Below are 19,934 nucleotides of genomic sequence, written 5' to 3'. Positions count from 1 at the left end.
TTCTGGGTCTCTTCTTGCCAGCCACTCTACTGGAGGAGGGGGGGAAAATGACAAGTAGTCTCCTCTTCCTTACAGCCTTGGATATCTGATTGAGGGATACCATAAATTGACTAGACAATGAAGACTTGGGTTTGGTTCTCAGATACGTGATTTGCAATTTTTTTTCTCTGTTCTGGGAGTTGTCTTTTCAGGATTCCCCCCCCCCCTTTATTACAGAAGGTTTAATTTTGGTCAAGGTCAGTTTATCTACTTATTCCCTTGTTTGTTTATATATTTTCTGTTATAGAGAAATCATTTGACTTTATTATCTAGGAAACAGTACTGTCATCTAAGAAACTAGTATTACAAAGATGCTTGCTGAAACTGAGGAGGACCTCATGCACTTACTGCAGAGGGTCAAGGACTAGAGCCTTCAGTATGGACTGAGGCTCAATGTCAAGAAGACAAAGATTCTCACCACTGGACCAATCGGTAGCATCAGGATGGATGGTGAAGAGATTGAGATTGTTCACAGCTTCAGTTTGCTCGGCTCCACAGTCAACACTCTTGGCACCAGCAGCCAGGAAATAAAAAAAAATGTATTGTGATGGGAAAGTCTGCTGTTAGGGACCTCTCTAAAGTACTCAAGAGCAACGGTGTCTCTCTGGAGACTAAGATCCACCTGATACTGGCCATCATCTTTGCAATCACTTGTTATACATAAGAGAGTTGGACAGTGACTAGGGAGGATAAAAGGAGAATTGACGCCTTTGAGCTGTGGTGCTGGAGAAGAGTATTGAATGTTCCATGGACTGCCAAGAAAACAAACAGATCCTTCCTGGAGAGGGTTAAACCAGGCTGCTCCTTGGAGGCAAGGATTCTGGGGCTTCGTCTGACATACTTTGGACATGTTGTAAAGCAAGACAGGTCCTTGGAGAGGGACATCATGCTTGGTAGGGTGGAGGGACAGTGCAGGAGGGGAAGACCATCTGTGAGGTGGATTGATTCAGTGACTGGGGTAATTGGGATGGGTGTGTCAGAAGCAATGCGATTGGCACAGGATAGAGCAGGGTTTAGGGCTGTGGTACCTAGGGTCGCTATGAGTCGCAAATGACTGGACGGCACATAACAACAACAGCAGACTTAAACCATCTAAGAATTTGATAGTTTGGGCTCTTAAATTTAGATTGTTGGTCCATTTTGAGTTAAGTTTTGGATATGGTAAGAATTAAAGAGTCTGACTTCATTCTTTTCCCTATGGTAGTACAGTTGTCTCAGTACTCATGATGAAGACCTTTTACTTTCTACAGTGAATGTGCTTAACTTCCTATTGAAAAGTAATTTGCTATAATGTATAGAAAGCCTGTGAACCTGGAGAGAGGATGAAAGGCACCCAGACTTCAAGGACTCTCCTTCATATGGTCGCTATGAGTCCCCTGCGACTCAATGGCACTTAACAACAACAACAACATAATTATGGGTTTATTTCTACATTTAGTTCTATTATATTGGTCTATTTAGCTGTTCCTTTGCCAGTGCTATACCACTTTGTCTACTGTAGCTTTGTATAGTAATTTTTGAGTGAGTCCTCCATTTTTGTTATTTGGACCTTAGCAGTTCCATGTGAATATGAAGATAGGCTTTTCCATTTTAATTTTTTTTTAAATCTAGTATTTTGATAGAGATTATGTTTAATCTTCAGATCTCTTTGCATAATTTTGATAGTTTAGCAGTGTTAGTTCATGAATATTTAGTTATGCCTTTTCAAATTTCTTTCAGTCATATTTCTTAATCTTTGGTATATTGGTCTTTTCCCTTTCTGGTTAAATTAATGCCTAGGTATTTTATTATTTTACAGGAATTGTTTTCTTAATTTCCTCTTGCAAATTTTTCTCTTCATAAAACAAACATTTTTGAGTGTTGCTTTTGAAGTCCGCAACCTTGTTGAAGTCACTTAATTAGCTCCTTTGGGATTATCTACATATAGGATTATGATTATGCCATTTGTGAATAGAAAATTTACAAAAAGTAGAGGTTTTTTTCTTCTTTTTTTTCTGAAAGTCCATCTGTGAGCTTGCAATTAATTGTTACTTCTGAATTTCCCTAATATATTGTGCATATGTGTGTGTTTCTAATTCAAAGCAGAAGCTAAATTGAAAAAATTGCTTAATCTAGTTTAATTTGTAAGATGAAAGAAAACTTTTTAAAATGCACTATTCCTAATTTTGCTTCATAATACTCTTTTTTTCTATAATATTTTTATATGTCTCTCTGTGTTGAAATATTACTGATTCTTATGTACCTATTTTAGCATTTTTCTTAAATTGCAACATATTTTCTGCATGCATCGTTTGTGTATTGCTTTTTAGCTTTCTGTTTTATGCTTTCTTTAACAAAATTACTTATTACCACATAATATTTTCCTTCACTCCTGTAGCTGTTTCATTAATCTTGACTGGTCTAAAAATGCAGTTACCCAGAACAGTTAGAACTATATGAAACATTTAATGCTATCTTTAAAATAAGTAATGACATAAGTGTTTCTGATGTATAAATAATAATGAATATTCTAGCTTCTTCTTTTTACTGTAGATATTTAGTTGAGATTGCACTGTTGTTGATTTTATGTACCATCAAGTTGCTTGAAACTCTTACCAACCCTATATTCAGTAGCCCTGAACCTGCTCTATCCTCTGCCAATCTTATTATCTCTGATATACTACCTTCATTACCCCAGTTACTGAATCAATCCATCTCATCTAGGGTTTTTTCTCTCTTGCACTGTTCTTCTTCTGCCCTTCCAAGCATGATGTTCCTCTCGAAGTACTTGTCCCTCCTTGTAACATGCCCAAAGTATGTCAAACGAAGCTTCAGAATTCTTGCTTCCAAGGAAACTTTGTCTGATTTAACCCTCTCCAGAATGAACCTGTTTATTCTCCTTGCTGTCCGTGGTACATTCAATCCTCTTCTCCAGCACCACATCTCAAAGGCATCAATTCTCTTTCTCTCATCCCTAGTCATTGCCCAGCTTTCTAATGGATGGCAAGCAGTTGTGAAGACTGTGGCCTAGATGAGGTGCACCGTAGTCTCCAGACTGAGGTCATTGCTCTTCAGTACTCTGGAGAGGTCCCTGACAGCAGACTTTCCAAGTTCTATTCGTCTTTTGATTTCCTGGCTGCTGTTACCAAGTGCTCATTATGGAGCCAAGCAAACTAAAGCTGTTAACAACCTCACTAAAGAGCTGACTTAACCACCAGAAATCTGTTTCACCTAATACATTTATCTTATATCTGTCTATTTTATGCCAACCTTACTGCTACCACCTTAATTATTACAATTTAGATAAGCAGTGGACTGCAGCAGATAAGAATGGATTAGGGTGACCCATCACCCTAATTTGCTTAGTGCAGGAATTAAATTGAGAGGTAGTTTCTGGGTGGGGCAAATGCTTAAGCACTGAACTGCTAACCAAGGTTGATAATTCTAACCTGCCAAGAGGCACATTGGAAGAAAAGCCTGGCAAGTCTGCTTCCACAGCCTTGAAAATTCTATAGAGTGCAGTCTACTCTGGAACAAATAGGGTCACTGAATAGATTTAAATCTGAATAGATTTAAGGACAACTCACTTGATTTTTGGTTTTGGGGTTGTGCATAGGAAGGTTCCTAGGATTCAGATTTGTGGGGCTTATAAATTGCAAATAATCTCAGGCAAAGTTAGATGAGAAGTCATTGTAGAGTAGTTTCAGAGTTAGATTTTTGTGTTTCGGTTTCTTACCATTTATAGGTAATTTTGGCTAAAACTTCTTATGGGCATATACAAGAGTCCTTGTAGTATAGTTTGTAACATATCAAGCTCTGTACCAAAAGGTTGTGAGTTTGAAACCACCATCTGCTTTTCAGATGAAAGATGGACAGTCTCCTCCCATAACGATTTACAACTTTAAAAACCGAGCAGAGATTTGCTGTAAGTCAAAATCAGCTCAACAAATGTGGGTTTGGTTGAGATTAAATGCATATAAAGGACAAAATTAATATTAGTGGTGATGTTGGTGATAATATTAAAGATTGGCATTTATATGTATGTGTGTATATAAAAAAATTAGTTACCTTTGAATTGATTCTGATTCATAATGAAAAACTGGAAGAGTTTTCTTTCGTTGTTGTAATAGTTTGCCATTTCAACATCTTACAGGTGGATAGTTTAGTGGACAGTTACACTGATAATGCAAACAAATTACTGTTGAAGATCATACAAAAATAAATAGAACAATGCAGAATCAGAGAGCTGCCAAAAAAAGGTTCAAGCTGGATTTAGAAGAGGCCATGGAATCAGGAATAACAATGCTGATGTCAGATGGATCCTGACTTAAAGCAGAAAATATCAGAAGAATGTCTATTTATGCTTTGTTGACTATGCAAAGACATTTGACTGTGTGGATCATAACAATTATGGTGAACACCAAAAAGAATGGGAATCCCAGAACACTTAATTGTGCTCATACAGAATCTAGACCTGGACCTAGAAGCCATTGAGCAGCAAGGGAACACCACATGGTTTAAAATGATGAAGAGTGTCTGTCAGGGATGTATCTTTTCTCCATACTTATTCACTCTGTATGCTGAGCAAATTATTCAAGAAGGTGAACTCTGTGAAGAAGAATGCAGCATCTAGATTGATGGAAGATTCATCAATAACCTTCATTATGCAGATGACACAACTTTGCCTGCTGAAGTGAGGAGGACTTGAAGTATTTGCTGCAAGAGCTCAAAGACCAGAGCCTTCAATATGGATGGATTACATCTTAACATCAGGAAAACAAAAGTTCTTACCACTGGCCAGTGGGCAACATCATATTGTTTTTGTTGTTATATTGTTTTTGCTGTCAAGTGACCTGTGACTCATAGCAACCCTATGTACAATACAAAAGTTCTGAACCCTGCTCTATCCTGAACCAACCTTACGTTTCTGACACATCTACCCCCCCAAAACCCCATCACATGTGTTAATCCATCTCATTGAGGGTCTTCTCCTCCTGCGCTGTCCCTCCCCCCTCCTAAGTGATATATCCCCCTTCAAGGATTGGTCTCTCCTTGCAACCTGCTCAGTGTATGTGAGACGGAGCTTCAGAATCCTTGCTTCCAAGAACCAGCCTGGCTTTACCCTCTCCAGGACAGACCTGTTTTTTTCTCTTAGCATTCCATGGTTTATTCAGTACTCTTCTGCACCACAGATCAAAGGCATCAATTCTCCTTCTGTCATCCCTAGTCATTGTCCAGCTTTCTGATGCATAGCACATAATTGTGAAGACCATGGCCTGGATCAGGCACATCTTAATCTGTAGACTGACGTCTTTGCTCTTCAGTACTCTGGCTTTCCCAATGCAGTTTGTCTTTTGATTTCCTGGCTGTTGGTACCAAGAGTGTTGATTGTGGAGCCAAGCAAACTAAAGCTACTAACAATCTCAGTCTCCTCAACATCAATAATGATGCTGCTAATCAGCCCAATGGTGAGAATATATCCTGGGCATGTTATGAGGCGAGGCTCTTCATTGAAGAGGGTCATCATGCTTGGGCAGGTAGAGGTAAGGCATAAGAGAGGGAGATCCTGAACCAGGTGAATTGACACAGTGCCTGACTGCATCAATGAGCTCCAGTGTGTTAGAGATTGTGAGGATGGCACAGAATAGGACAGGGTTCACATCTGTTGTACATAGGACTGCTAAGAGTAGTATTCAGCTTGACAACCACAGTGATGTACAGCTGCTACACATAACCTCTGCCTGTCAAAATTGACATGACAGTAACAACCTGCATTATGCAGATGACAGCCTTGTAAGTGAGGAGGACTTGAAGCACTTATTGCAGAAGATCAGGGAATGCAGCCTTCAGTATGGATTGCATCTCAATATAAAAAAAACGAAGATTCTTACACTGGACCAACAGGCAGTGTCACAATGGATGGAGAGGAGATTGAAACTGTAAAAAGCTTCGACTTACTGGATCCACAGTTAGCACCCTTGGTACCAGCAATCAGGAAATAAAGAGACCCATTGCACTGGGAAATCTTCAGTTAGGGACCTTTCCAAATTATTAAGGAGTAGTGATGTCACTTTGAGAACTAAGATGTGTCTGATTTAGGCGATAGTCTTTCTAGTAACTACCTATGCATCCAAGACTTGGACAACAAATAAGGATGACAGAAAAAGAATTGACGGCTTTAAGCTGTTGGAGAAGAGCACTGAACAACCCATGGATGGCCAAGAAAATGAACAGATATGTCATGGCGATGGTGCAGCCAGAGTGTTCTTTGGAGGCAGGAATGATGTAGTTTTGCCTCAAATAGTTTGGACATGCTGCTAGGAGGTGCTGTTCCTTGGAGACGGACCTGATGTTGGGAAGGATGAGAGGAAGACCCTCAACCAAGTGGATTGATACAGTGACTGCTGCAGTGGGCTTTTGTGTGTCATAAAGTGTGAGGATAGTGCAGGACAGTACTGGATTCATATCTTTTGTACATAGAGTCTCTATGTGTCATACTCTGCGGCACCAAACAACAACAACAACATAACAAATCTTCTAGTGATTTCTAAGGGTATAAATGATTGTGAAGGAAATTGCCCATCTTTCTCCCATGGAGTTCCTGGTGGATTCAAGCAGCCTGAGAGTCATGGCCTTTGGAGTAGGAGCATAATTCCCTATGGACTATATCATTAGAGCTACCAGCATTTTACCATAGCACAGAGGATATTGCATTGTAGTTGTTTTTTCCATTGTAAGCTAAAATACTTCCATTGGCAGATAATAATTTAAGATCTACTGTGAGTGGCTACCATAGAACCTGGTGACCTAGTGGTAAGAAGCTTTGCTACAGTCCCGAAGGCAAGCAGTTTGAATCCACCAACTGCTCTGCAGGAGAAGGATGGACACTCTCCTCCCATGTGATTACTGACTCTGAAAACCTGCCGGAAGGTCAGCTATGGTTGGCTCCCAAAGCTACTACTCAACAACTACATGTGTGACTACTAAAACAAAACCATCTGCCTTGAAGGAGATATAACCAGAATAGTGACATTTCTTATTTATTTTGAGTATATTTTTAGGAGGAACCAGTACCTAGAGAGAGGTAAAATGCAGGGAAAGGTAGAGGGTCGACGAAAGAGATGGAAATCCTTCACGAGATGGATTGAAATAGCAGCTGTCACAATGGGCTTGAGCATGACAGAGATCATGAGGGTGGTGCAGGATACGGCGAGATTCAGATCTGTTATTCTTCAGGGGTCACTTTGAGTCATAGGCTTGAGGGCACCTGTTAACAATAACAGCACTGCTCTGAGTGAGGCACTGTGATGATGTAAGTTCAGGGCGTGCACAGATCAAGATAGTCTCTGTTCTCCTGATGTTTACAGTTTAAAAGGAAAAATAGACATTAATAACTTTGAGTACGTAAGCATAAAATTTCACACTTGATGCTGTGATAGAGAAATATTTGATGTTATGAAAGCAAATAAAATAGTTTCCATTTTGAAACTGTAAATGAAAAGGCTCATGTAATTGTATCTAATAAAATCACTGAAAGAAGGCTAATGTGACTAAAGTATCATTTTTAAAAGATTACTTTGGCTGCCATGTGGACTCATTTTGAGGAAGAAGTTGAGGGCAGGTGGGCAGGTGTATTGTGATACTGAGCTTTGGCAAGATAACTTTTCGGAAATTAGGCTGCTAATCTAAAGGCTCACCACATTGTATTTCAAGATGGATCTAGAAATGACTTTTTTAATTATGAAAGCAACCCCATTTTTTCTCACCTTTTCATCCTCAGCACAGTAGATCATACGGTCATCTGATTAAAAATGTCCAATGCCAAGCCACCTCTCTTCACCAATACCTAGTATGTCAATATTTGTGTTCTCTTTTTTCCTTAAGAATGTCCAGTTTTCCTATATTCATGCTTCTCACATTCCATGTTCCAATCACAAGTGTCTGCTTACCGCTGTTCCTCCTCCTTTGTGTTTCCCTATTTGAGATCTAAGCCTCAGTTGTCATGTCTTCTAGTGTAAGTGTGTACTATTGTACATAGGGTTTATGAAGGCCTGTTATTTCAGAAGTGGGTTACTAATCCTTCCTAGGCTGTCTTAATTTTTTTTTTTTTTTTAGAATAGTATCTGACAGACAAGCATTTTATAGAAAGGGGCAGATGAAAGACATTTACCCAATTATAAAATGACTGATTCAGTGTTGCTACCCACTGTTGGCACCTGTGTCTAAACCCATCTCTTTCCCTACTCTACCATCATCCCTTTCCACTTCTGCCTACACCATTCAACACCTCTTTCCCCTTATCCAGCCCTTGATAAAATGGCTTAAGTCTCAAGCCATCAGGGCTTCTGTGATTTCGAACTCCTCATGCTGCTGCCAGTTTCTTATGCAAAGGTGTTTGACTGTTTGGATCATAACAAAATGTGGCTGACTCTGAGAAAATTGGGAATCCTAGAACATTAGATTGTGCTTATGTGAAACCTATACTTGTACCAGGAGGCAGTCATCAGAACAGAGCAAGGAGACACTGCATGGTTCAGAATCAGGAAAGGTGTACCCCAGGAATGTGTCCTATCTCCGTACCTTTTCAATCTATACTCTGAACAAGATCATCTGGGAGGCTGGGCTGTATGGTGAGGCATGTGGCGTCAGGATTGGAGGAAGTTTCAGTAACAACCTGCGTTATGCAGATAACACAACCTGCTTGCTGAAACCAAGGAGGACCTGAAGTGCTTACTATAGAATGTAGAAGGTCGAGGACTTCAGCTTTCAATATGGATTGAAGCTGAACATCAAGAAAACAAAGGCCAGTTTGCAGCAGTTAGTGAAGAGATTGAGATTGTTAACAGTTTTACTTTGCTTGGCACCACAGTCTACACTCTTGGTACCAGCAGCCAGGAAATCAAGAGATGAATTGCACTGGGAAAGTTGGTTGACATCAACGATGTCTGTATAATCTTTGCAGTTGCTTGCTAGAAGTAAGAGAGCTGAACAATGACTAGGGATGATAGAAAGAGAATCGATGCCTTTGAGCTGTGGTGTTGGAGAAGAGTGTTGAATATACCATGGACTGCTAGGAAAACAAACAGGTTTGTCCTGGAGAAAGTGAAACCAGGATGCTCCTTGAAGGCAAGGATTCTGACGTTTCATCTGACATACTTTGGACATGTTACAAGGAGGGACTAGTCCTTGGAGAGGGTCATCATGCTTTCCCAATACAATTCATGCTTCGGAGGGTAGAGGGACAGCACAGGATAGGAAGAACTCCAATGAGATGGATTGATTCAATGACTGGGGCAATGTGGATAGGTGTGCCAGAGACAAGGCGTTTGGCACAGGAGAGAGCAGGGTTTAGGGCTCTTGTACATAAGGTCACTATAAGTTGCAAGCGACTCGACAATACATGACAAAAATAGTCCAAAGGCTGTGTGTGGCCAGCAGCTTGAATCTACCAGTGACTCCTCGTTAGACTTAGAAAGATGATTCAGTCTCCCCCCATTGTGATTTACAGCGTTAGATACCTGATGAAGGGTCAGCTGTAAATGAAAACAGCAATGAATTTCAGTTGTTTCTGTTTTGTTTTGTTATTTAAAGTATGTATTATCACAGTAGTCCAGATGAAAAAGATGAGAACAGATTGGAGTAGGCTGGTAATGCTGGAGATATTTGAGAATGATGAGCATGGTTTTAATTTTAAAAAGTTACATTCAATGTCAATATAAATTACATATGTTGGAAGTGCATTTATTCAGTGAAATAAAAAGTCAGTTTACTTTGAAATAGGAAGATCTATCAAATTGAATCTATAGTTTATACAATTTATTAAAATTTATATATGATAAACTAATGTAAAGAAAAGTTGTTTTCTAAGAGGACTAATAATAAAACACTTAAAAATTCTTTATGTGCAGTTGAGTTGTGACTCCCTGACCACAGGTGACAGAATAGGCATCCATACGATTGTATTAGCTGTTCTTTATGAAAGAAGGTCTCCATTATCCCTCAGCTATAGGGTGGGTTCAGGTCAAGCCGTAATAAAATTTAAAGCAAAAATGTTCTTTTCATGGAAGCTAATCCCCAGTGTTTATTTTGGATTTTGTTTGGTTAACTTTACTCAAAATTACTTGTGTATTTTGGATGCAATTTTTTTTAACTGACTCATGAAATCAGATATGGAATATAGTATCAAAAATTGTTTTCCTTGAGCATCCACTGTCCTTCAAATGTGTGCTGAATTATTAATAAGCTCAAATACATTATTGTGCTAAATACTATTACTGGAAATGGTGAACTATTTAATACCAGTGCTTGCTTTAAAGTGAAGATTTCAGCTTGTATTATATTTTATTCTGAAACCTCCTTGGTTTATTTTCCATTAGAAGATAATTATAGCTAGTAATACTAATTTTTAAAAAAAATTGGTAACATCATGGTCGTTGACATTAAAAATGCTCCTGTGAATGTGTTTTACAGGTGTGTTCTCCTTCCTCTTTTGGGAATGAAGCCTCCCCAGCAAAGTCTTTACCTCCTTGTTGATTCTGTTGATGAAGGGTGTAACATTGCTGAAGGTGAACAAACATCAACCAGCTTATCTGGGACTGTTGCAGAGCTCTTAGCTGGTCACCATGAGTTCTTTCCACCATGGCTATTGCTTCTCTGTTCTGCCCGGAAACAGAGTAAGGCTGTTACTAAAATGTTTACCGGTAAGCATACTTACTTACTGCAATCGTCAAATGTTTTTTATTCATGAAGTAGTACATGTATTTACTCTTTAGGAGAAAGTGCACAATTGAAATTCTGATTGCTGCTTCTGTCAGTTAATCCCAACTTTACCTTTTATATTTATCAGTTACATGTAAAACAAGCCATAGAATATTTTAAGATAATTTAAATGCTACTTTTCTTTAGGGTCCTTTTCCTGAAAGCCCTTAGTAAATATGGCTTTCTTAGTAAATATGACATTCTAGTTGCTACATATGTGTATGTCTTTAATTACTTTGTTGAATCATGATCAGCTAGATTGAGCATCTTTAAAGTAACAGACATGCCTGTCTTTAAATCATGGTATTTTATGTATATTCTGGTTATGAAAACAGAGACAGTCAACATTCCTCTAGGAATTTCTTGAAATATACCTTTATTCTTACCTTTGAATAAAACTGTGAGACTATATAATGTATAAAGTATATAATCAGAAATAAGAGAAGCCACAGGGGGTTATAGAACAGTTGGAAGAGAATAATTACTAGTTGTTTAGCTATATCACTTAACATTTTATGTTGCTTTTATTATGTGCTATTGAATCAGAAGCAACTCATAGCTGCCTCTCCAGTGAGGTTTTCGAGACTATAAATTGTATGGGAGGAGATTGCCCAACTGTCTTTTCAAAGAGCCGCTGGTAAATTCAAACTCTGCCTTTAGGTTAACAACACAGCTGCTTGCCACTAGACTACCTAAGCTCCCTATACATTTTACATTATCATTTAGTAATTCTATATTCCATTAATACACTTTATAATAGTGAAAATTTAATAATTTATTAAATTGAGTTCCTGTAGCCAGATTTGTTTTCTCTATCAGTTAACCATAATAGTTGTGGCACCTTTGGTTTCCAGGTATATTCTTTTTTGTTGTATATGAGTTGATAAGAGCTTTGGGTATTTTAAAATGCAAAACCGAATTTGTTAAGAAAACCTCTACCAGAAGTTTTCCAGCCAGTAGTGATTTTTTCTTAACAGATTTTTTAGAGATTATCTATCTATCTATCTATCTATCTATCTATCTATCTATCTATCTATCTATCTTTCTTGCTCATTCACTCATGGCTTTTAAGTCAGAACTGACTCATAGCTGACCATCCAGAGGCTTTTTCAAGAGGAGATTGTCCAGTTCCCCATCTTTCCTCCAAGGAGGAACTGATGGATTTGAACAACCTACCTTTTGATTGACAGTGCAACTTTGTACCCTCTAAGCCACCAGGTTCACAGATAGCACCTATGGTAACAATAGTCAGATAAACAAAAGATGTGTTACACTGGGAAAAATCTTGTATCTTGTACTTCTCCAAAGTGAAAAAGGGCAAGAATGTAAGTTTAAAGTCTATGGTGAACATGATCCAAGCCATAATTTTTTCCATTTGTTTCCTCTCCATCTGAAAGACAGTGAATAAAGATGATAAAAGAAGAATTGATGTCTTTCTCTGCATTGTGATGATAGAGTTATTTCTAGATGTTTTTGAGTCGAATATGACTCATAGTGATCCTGTGAACAATAAATCCTGTCCTATGACATCTTCATCATCTCTCACATACTTGAGTTCATAGCAGCAATTACTGTATCAGTCCCTCTGGTTTAAGGGCCTTTTTCTCTTTCATTGAGGCACCACTTTCCCAAGCACGATGTCCCTCTCCAAGAGATAACCTCTCCTAAAAACATATCCAGAGTATGTAAGATAAAACTTTCTCATCCTTTCCTCCAAGGAGCACTCTGGCTCTACTTTCTGCAAGATGTATTTGTTCTTTTAGTAGTCCATGGAAACTCAGTACCAGGACTCTTCTCTAACCCCATAACTCAAAGGCTTTAATATTTAATAATTCTTCATCATCCTTATTCATTATCCTTCTCCTTAGATTCATAGGAAATAAATGAAAAGACCAATGCCTGAACCAAGCATTCCTTAGTGCTCAAACTGTCATCATTGCTCCTCAGCAATTTAGGCAGGTCCCTGCAGCAGACTTGCCCAGTGTGATACATCTCCTGGCTGCTGGTTGAAAGTATGTTTACTGTAGATCTAAGTAAGATGATGTTGTTGACAAATCTTTTCTCCATCTATATTGATGTTGCCTTTAGATCTAGTGGTGAAATTTTTTTTCTTGTTGAGATGCAATCTGTTTTGAAATCTGTGTTTTTTGATCTCCAGCAAGCTCTTCAAGTCCTCTTCACTTTAAGCAAGCAAGATTGTGTCATCTTCGTAGCACAGGTTGTGGATGAGTCTTCCTCCAATCCTGGTGCCATATTCTTCTTCATAGTGTCCAGCTTCTTGAATGGTTTGCTTAGCATGCCGATTCAGTAGACGTGGAGAGAGGATACATCCCTGACACACTTTTTTAAACCATGGAGTGTTCCCTTACTCTGAGCACAATTAAGTGTTCTGGGATTTTCATTTTTCTCAGTGTTAGCCATAATTTGTTATGATCCACAGAGTCAAATGCTTGCTTAGTCAATAAAACATAAATAGACATTCTTCCGATATTCTCCGTTTTTGGTGTGGATCCATTCTACATCAACAGTGATACCCCTGGTGCCACAGCCTCTTCTTAACCCAGTCTGAACTTCTGGCATTTCTTTGTCAGTGTACTCTTCTATCCGTTATCAGATGATCTTTGGCAATTTTTTTGCTTATGTGTGATATTTATGATACTGTTTGATCATTTCCACATTTTGTTCGATCCCCTTTTTTGGCAATTGGAATAAATAAGGATTGTTTTCAGTCAGCTACCATCCAGATTTCCTGGCATAGATGGGTGAGCATGACCAAGGTTGCATCTGTTATTTGAAACATTTGGTGTCCCATCTGTTCCTAGGACCTTACTTTTTTGCCAAGGCCTTCAATGCAGCTTAAAACTTTTCCTTCATTACCGTTGGCTCTCAGTCATATGGTTCTTACTGGAATTTTTTAGTGTGAACCAGTTCTGGTATTCTTTCCATCTTCTTTTGATCCTTCCTGGATCATTTAAGATTTTGCCTATGACATCTTTTAGGACTGCAGCTCTAGACTTGAATTTTTTCAGTTCTTTCAGCTTCAGAAATGCTGAGCAAGTTCTTCCCATTTAGTTCTCCAGTTTCTAGTGTTAATGTACAGTCTGTTAAAATGCTTTGTCTTCATGAGCTGTATTATGAGATCTTCCATTAACCTCTCTTACTTCAACCTCTCTTCCCTTTGTTTTAGCTTCTTGATGCTCTAGTGCAGGTTTCAGAGACTTAAATATTCCATGGCCTGCCAAACAATGAACATGTCTGTTGAGAGAAAGTGCAACTTGAGTGGTTCTTAGAGGCAAAGTCTCACTCAAGTTCCTTCATTACCGTTAAGTCCGCATAGCTGGCCCTTCAACTGGTTTGTGGATGCTGTGAATTGCACAGGAGGGCAGCAGGAGGATTTGAATCATCAAAGATGAATGATCTTTTGGGTTAGCAGTACAATTCTTTATGGGGAGTGTGTATTTGTGTGTGTGTGTGTGTAGAAAAAGTTTAGATCTGTTGTTTATAGGGTCATTATGAGTCACCATAATGGTACCTAACAGCATTATAAAGACTGCTTTCTCTTGTTACTCTTTTTAACTATTTTTGTAAGTTTATTTTAATTGTACTAATTCCTTGAAGTCTACTAAATGTGTAATTGAATGTATTTATCTTTATTTAATGTATATTTAAAGACAACATTTTGGAAAGAGATTTTTCTTCTTTGTATGTTGCTATAATGATTAGCAGCATTTCTTTATTTCATTTTAAAGTCAACATTATAAAAATCACTTTGAATGGCACAAAAACAAGGCTATATTATTTACTATAGGGCCTTATTTACTAGGACAGAAAACATAGCAGCAGACCTAAGATAATTTTGTATAGAACACATCTTTAATGATACTTGACTATTTTTATGTAAACTTACATTATCTGATTATGTAAATAATATCTTTTATTTTTGGAAGATTCTTTAAATGATATAGCATTTTTAAATATTAAAATATTGTGAAATATTAGCCATTCTTTGTTTATACTTGATGTTAAATTCTGTGGATGTTTTTTCGCTATCGTCACTATGTGACAATATGATTCCCTAATTTTCAAATATAAAATTACGTAAACTTTTTAAGTATAATCATATTATCTTCTTAATGACTATTTTGAAGGCTTTGTAATTTATTATTTTATAAGTCAAGAATTCCCCTAACTTTATTATTATTGTGTTCACTCAGATTTTATTTTCTTATCTCTTATGCCTTCAGGTTCTTAGGATAATAAATAGTTACAGTGATCATCAGTTTGTAAATATTGGCACATGTCCTGTCATTTCTGTCATTGTATGCTGAATAGCACAGGTTCACTTACACTTTGAGAAGTATTACTTTAAGTCAAGAAATAGTCTAAGAAGTGATTCATCATTTCGTAAACCACGTTTCACGCCCTTAGAAATTTTGAACACTTAACTTTTTTCAAACCTATGTAAAACATTGGAAATATACTTTGATGCCACTATTTAAAAATATATATGTTCATGGAGAGAGAACATATGTATAGTGGTCAAAATTTGCCATTTCTTAAATTCAACCAATTTCAGTAACTGTCTCTCAAGATATGTAAGTTCTTAATTAATAGCTATTCTTAGTTCTGTTTCAGTAAACAAATTACTGCTGGTTGTAGTGAATATGATTAATTTTCCCTATTTAAATTCATATTTATGTTTCATATTTGAGAAAGCTTTATTGTGTAATTTGTATACACTTTGTACCTATTCTGTGAAATTCTCTATGTGCTGTCTCTCTCTCACCTCTTATCAAATTCACATATTCTCTTTTACAACTTTCTGTTCCTACTCTCATCTTATTGAAAATACCAAACTTTAATATTTCTTTTGAAACAGAATAAACAGCCAGAAAGAATCATTCAGAGTGCTAGTCCTTTCTTTTATAGCTGTGAAACTTTGTACAATTTCTGTAACCTAAGATTTCCCACCACATTTTTATAATTAAAAACTATGTATTTCACATAAAGTAAACTATGTATGATAAGTATTTAAAGTACCTTTGAAATACTTGGATCTCAGAGAAGAATAATTCCATTTCTTTCTCAAATACTGAAACTATTTCTACAGAAATATCTTGGTTGCTATTGTTTTGTTTTTAGCTGACACCATGTCACTTCTGACTCATAGTTGACCCACTGTGATAAATAATATCACAAAACAAAACTGCCTGTCCTTGCACCATCCTTACAAGCTTTGCTACGTTTGAGTCCATTGTTGCAGCCACAGTGTCCATGCATCTATTTGAAGATCTCCCTCTTTCATTAAACCTTCACCAGGTGTGATGTCCATCTTTAGGGACTGGTCTCTCCTGATATTATGGAGAAAGCTCATGGGATGAAGTCACTGCATCCCTACTTCAAGAGGATTCCAGCTTCTTTTAAGACAAATTTGTCTATTCTGGCTGTGCATGTTAAACTTCACCAACACCATAATTGAAAGTCTTGGATTCTTCTGTCTTCCTGTTCTTTGTTCAGCTTTCACATATATGTAATTGAAAATACCATGACATCAGTTAGGTGCACCTTAATCCTCAAAGTGAAAACTTTGGGTTTTGGGGTGGGTTTTTGTTTGTTTGTTTGATTTTCACTTTGAAGAGATCTTTTACAGCAGTACCTTTCCCCAATTCAGTACACTATTTGATTTCTTGATTGCTTCTTCCATGAGATTTAACTGTAGATCCAAGGAAAATGAAACCATTTGTTAATCTTAGTTCATTTTCTTTAGAGATATTTTTAGTAGCTTATATGATCTTTTATGTAAGTCAGTAAGCATGTATAGGATCACTTCAGAAGTGGTCAAGTGCTAAATGTAAGGTGGTATCATGTTTACAAAATAACTTTTTCTGATTAACAACATGGCAAATAATTTTCCTGTCCCATTTTAAATTGTTTAATGAATTTCTAAAACCAAAAGCAACACACAAAGATTGCTGTTGTTGTTATGTGCCATTGAGTCGCTTGCAACTCATAGCGACCCTATCTATCTTCAACAGCCCTAAACTCTGCTCTGTCCTGTGCCAATTGCACTGTCTCTGACACTCCCATCCCGATTATCCCAGTCACTGAATCAATCCACCTCATAGAGGGCCTTCCCCTCCTGCGCTGTCCCTCCACCCTCCCAAGCATGATGTCCTTCTTTAAGGACCGGTCTCTCCTTACAACATGTCCGAAGTATGTTAGATAGAGCCTCAGAATCCTTGCCTCCAAGGAGCCACCCGGTTTAACCCTTTCTAGGATGAATCTATTTGTTTTCCTAGCAGTCCATGGTACCCTCAATACTCTTCTCCAACACCACAGCTCAAAGGCATCAATTCTCTTTCTATCCTCCTTGGTCATTGTCCAACTCTCTGATGCATAAGAAGACAAATTATTTTATATCAATGGTAAATGTAGATGCTTTCAAGTTTCTAGACATGATTTAAAGCTTCTGTAGGTCAGGAGTGTCTTTCATTCCATAGTTGAAATTACTAATTCAAAATTATTAAGTACTTAAATATAGAAAAAATATTAAATTAAAGCTGTTTATGATAAGTTGTTGTGGTTGTGTATCTTTGACTCAGACACAACCCATAGCTGACCCTCTGGTGGGTTTTCAGAGACAGTCAATCATGTGGGAGGAGTTGCCCATCTTTCTATTGAAGAGCAGCTGAGGGATTCAAACTATGAACCTTTGGGTTAGCAGTGCAGTTCTTTACCAGTAAACTACCAGAGCTCCTTTGTTAAACTGTAGTATGACCAAATAAAAGTATGGGGAAAAATGAGAAGTAGGTGAATTTAAAGAATTAAGACCGAAGAAAAAAAAAATAAAATCAAATGTTAACTGATGTAACCAGAAACCTTTTTTCCAGACATTTTGCAAATTTACTGTGATGCCATGAACAACATATTCTGAGATTTTTTTTTTTTTAACATTTAGGATATGTAAGAACATTTACTATATAATCAAGGAGATAAATAGTTGAGGTCCTACTAGACATATAGTACCCTTGCAAAATTTTTACAGTATATTAAAATATGAAAAAAATTCAGTGGTGTATAGCTCTTTTGTTTTATACAGCTCTGAAATGTAGGATTTTTTTTATTATTTGAACTAATGGCTGCATAGTAAATATGACTTATGGTATTTGCTATTTAGAAACCTTTGAATAATGTGAACAAGTGTGAAAACCCCTCAGCCTTACTTTTAAGAGTTTTTTTTTTAAAAAAAACCCTTCTTTGAAATAACTTAAACATTAGAAAAAAATACATATAATAGAGCATGCCTGTTAAATCCTTTATCCAAATTTACCAATTTTTAGTATTTTTCTCCACTCTTTATATGTATTTATATTTATGTGTCAGGGACCTTTCCAGAGTACTGAGAAGCAATGATAGCAGTCTAGAGACTAAGGCGAATCCATGGTCTTCTCAATTACTTGCTATGCAGCGGAGAGCTGGATAAGGACTAAGGATGATAAAAAAAGAATTGATGCCTTTGATTTGCCGTGCTGGAGAAGAGTCTTAAACTAGCATGGACCACCAAGACAACAAATGCGTCTGCCTTGGAAGAGAGTGAAACCAAGTTTCTCCTTAGACACTAGCATTTTGAAGCTCTGTCTCACATACTTTGGGCATATGGCCAGAAAAGACTGATCCTTGGAGAGGGACATCATGCTCAGAATAGTGGACAGTGCAGGAAAGGAAAACCCCAAAAGAGATGAATTGGTACAGTGGCTAGAGCATTGAGGGTAGGTGTGTCAGTTTCAGTGAGACTGGTTCATGGCAAGGCAGGGGCTTCAGAGCTATCGTACAGAGGGCTGCTATGAGTTTCAGATGACTTGATGGCACATAACAGAAACAACATATGTTTACATTGCACATATTATTTCTTTCTTTTCTCTGGATCATTTGAGAATAGGTTTATGCATCATTACTCACTTTTTCTAAGACCAAGTATAATCATTCAGATAGTTTCATGTTGATATATTAACTAATGCATAGTTCACATTCTGATTTTGATAATTGGTCAAGTGCTCCTTTTTATTATTTTCTCCTCTGGATGTTGTTATGTGCCACTGAGTTGGAAATGACTCATAGCTGATTCTCCAGTTGGTTTTCAGAAGCTGTAAATCCCATGAGAAGAGATTACCAATCTTTCTTCCCAGTCTCAGCTGGTGGATTTGAACCACCTGCCTTTGGGTTGGCAGCATGCTCCCTTATCCACTAAGCCACAAGACCTCCCTCAAATTGATAGAGTATCTAATACAGGATAATTTATTGCATTTAGTTTTATTTTCTTTTCATCTTGAACATTTTCTTAGCTTCCTTTTTTGAGGGTTGCTGACACATTTGGCATTGTCATATTGCCATCAAGTTAACTACAACTCTAGCAATTCTATGAACAACAGATTCAAATCTGCCCTATTTTGTGTCATCCCATCATCTCTGCTAAACTTGACATGTTACTATCACTATGTTAGTCCATCTCATTGAGGGTTTCCTACTCTTTTGCTGATCCTCCACCTTTTTAAACATGATAATCTTTTCCCAAGGAATTATTGTTGTTATGTACCATGGAGTTAGAACCAAGTCATAGTTGACCCTCCAGTAGGTTTTCAGAAGTAGTAAATTGCATGGGAGGAGACTACCCATCTTTCTTCTGCAGAGCAGCTGGTGTATTTGAATCAGGTCATTTTGAATTGACAGCATAAACCCTTACCACTAAATCACCAGAGCCCCTTTTCCAGAAATAGCTACTCCTAACTACCTGCTATATAAGCTGGAAGCCTCTTGCTTAGAGTCAATCAGGGGGCCTAGTGGGTGGGCCTTTGTATTTAAAAGTTGTTTCGAGCCTCAGTCTCCAGTTTGGAGGCTCATGTGTGAAGCAGTTGGATTCTGGAAGGTGGATTCTCTTGTTTTGTTTGAGGGTCAGATATGGAATGTTTGGTTGGTTGGTTTGTTTTTTTTTTATGGTGAGAAAAATTTATTACATTTAGAATTAGCCCGCTGGACTCAGTTTAGATGATCCCAATTTTGTTGGCAACATCCAAAGCATCATAATCAGGAGCAAGTCGAACATAGGCCTTCTTCTCTCCATCAGGCCTAATCAAAGTGTTGACCTTAGCCACATCATTGTC

The 19,934-nt window shown here is 37.5% G+C and overlaps 1 protein-coding gene across 1 annotated transcript in view; it reads left to right on the top strand.

Moving 5' to 3' along the window:
* ANKRD50 (ankyrin repeat domain 50) overlaps positions 1 to 19,934 on the top strand; it is a 79,653-nt gene that overhangs the window by 49,162 nt on the left and 10,557 nt on the right. Inside the window, exon 2 of the mRNA XM_006887551.1 lies at positions 10,489 to 10,718. Within this exon, the coding sequence (XP_006887613.1) occupies positions 10,489 to 10,718 (230 nt within the window). The remainder of the gene's footprint in view (positions 1 to 10,488; positions 10,719 to 19,934) is intronic.

Source organism: Elephantulus edwardii, unplaced genomic scaffold, assembly GCF_000299155.1.
Source record: "Elephantulus edwardii isolate Elephantulus edwardi_28Jun2011 unplaced genomic scaffold, EleEdw1.0 scaffold00058, whole genome shotgun sequence".
In the NCBI taxonomy this organism is placed as follows: Eukaryota; Metazoa; Chordata; class Mammalia; order Macroscelidea; family Macroscelididae; genus Elephantulus; species Elephantulus edwardii.
Note: the sequence above shows the minus strand (reverse complement) of the source record. Positions and strands in the feature narration are given on the sequence as shown.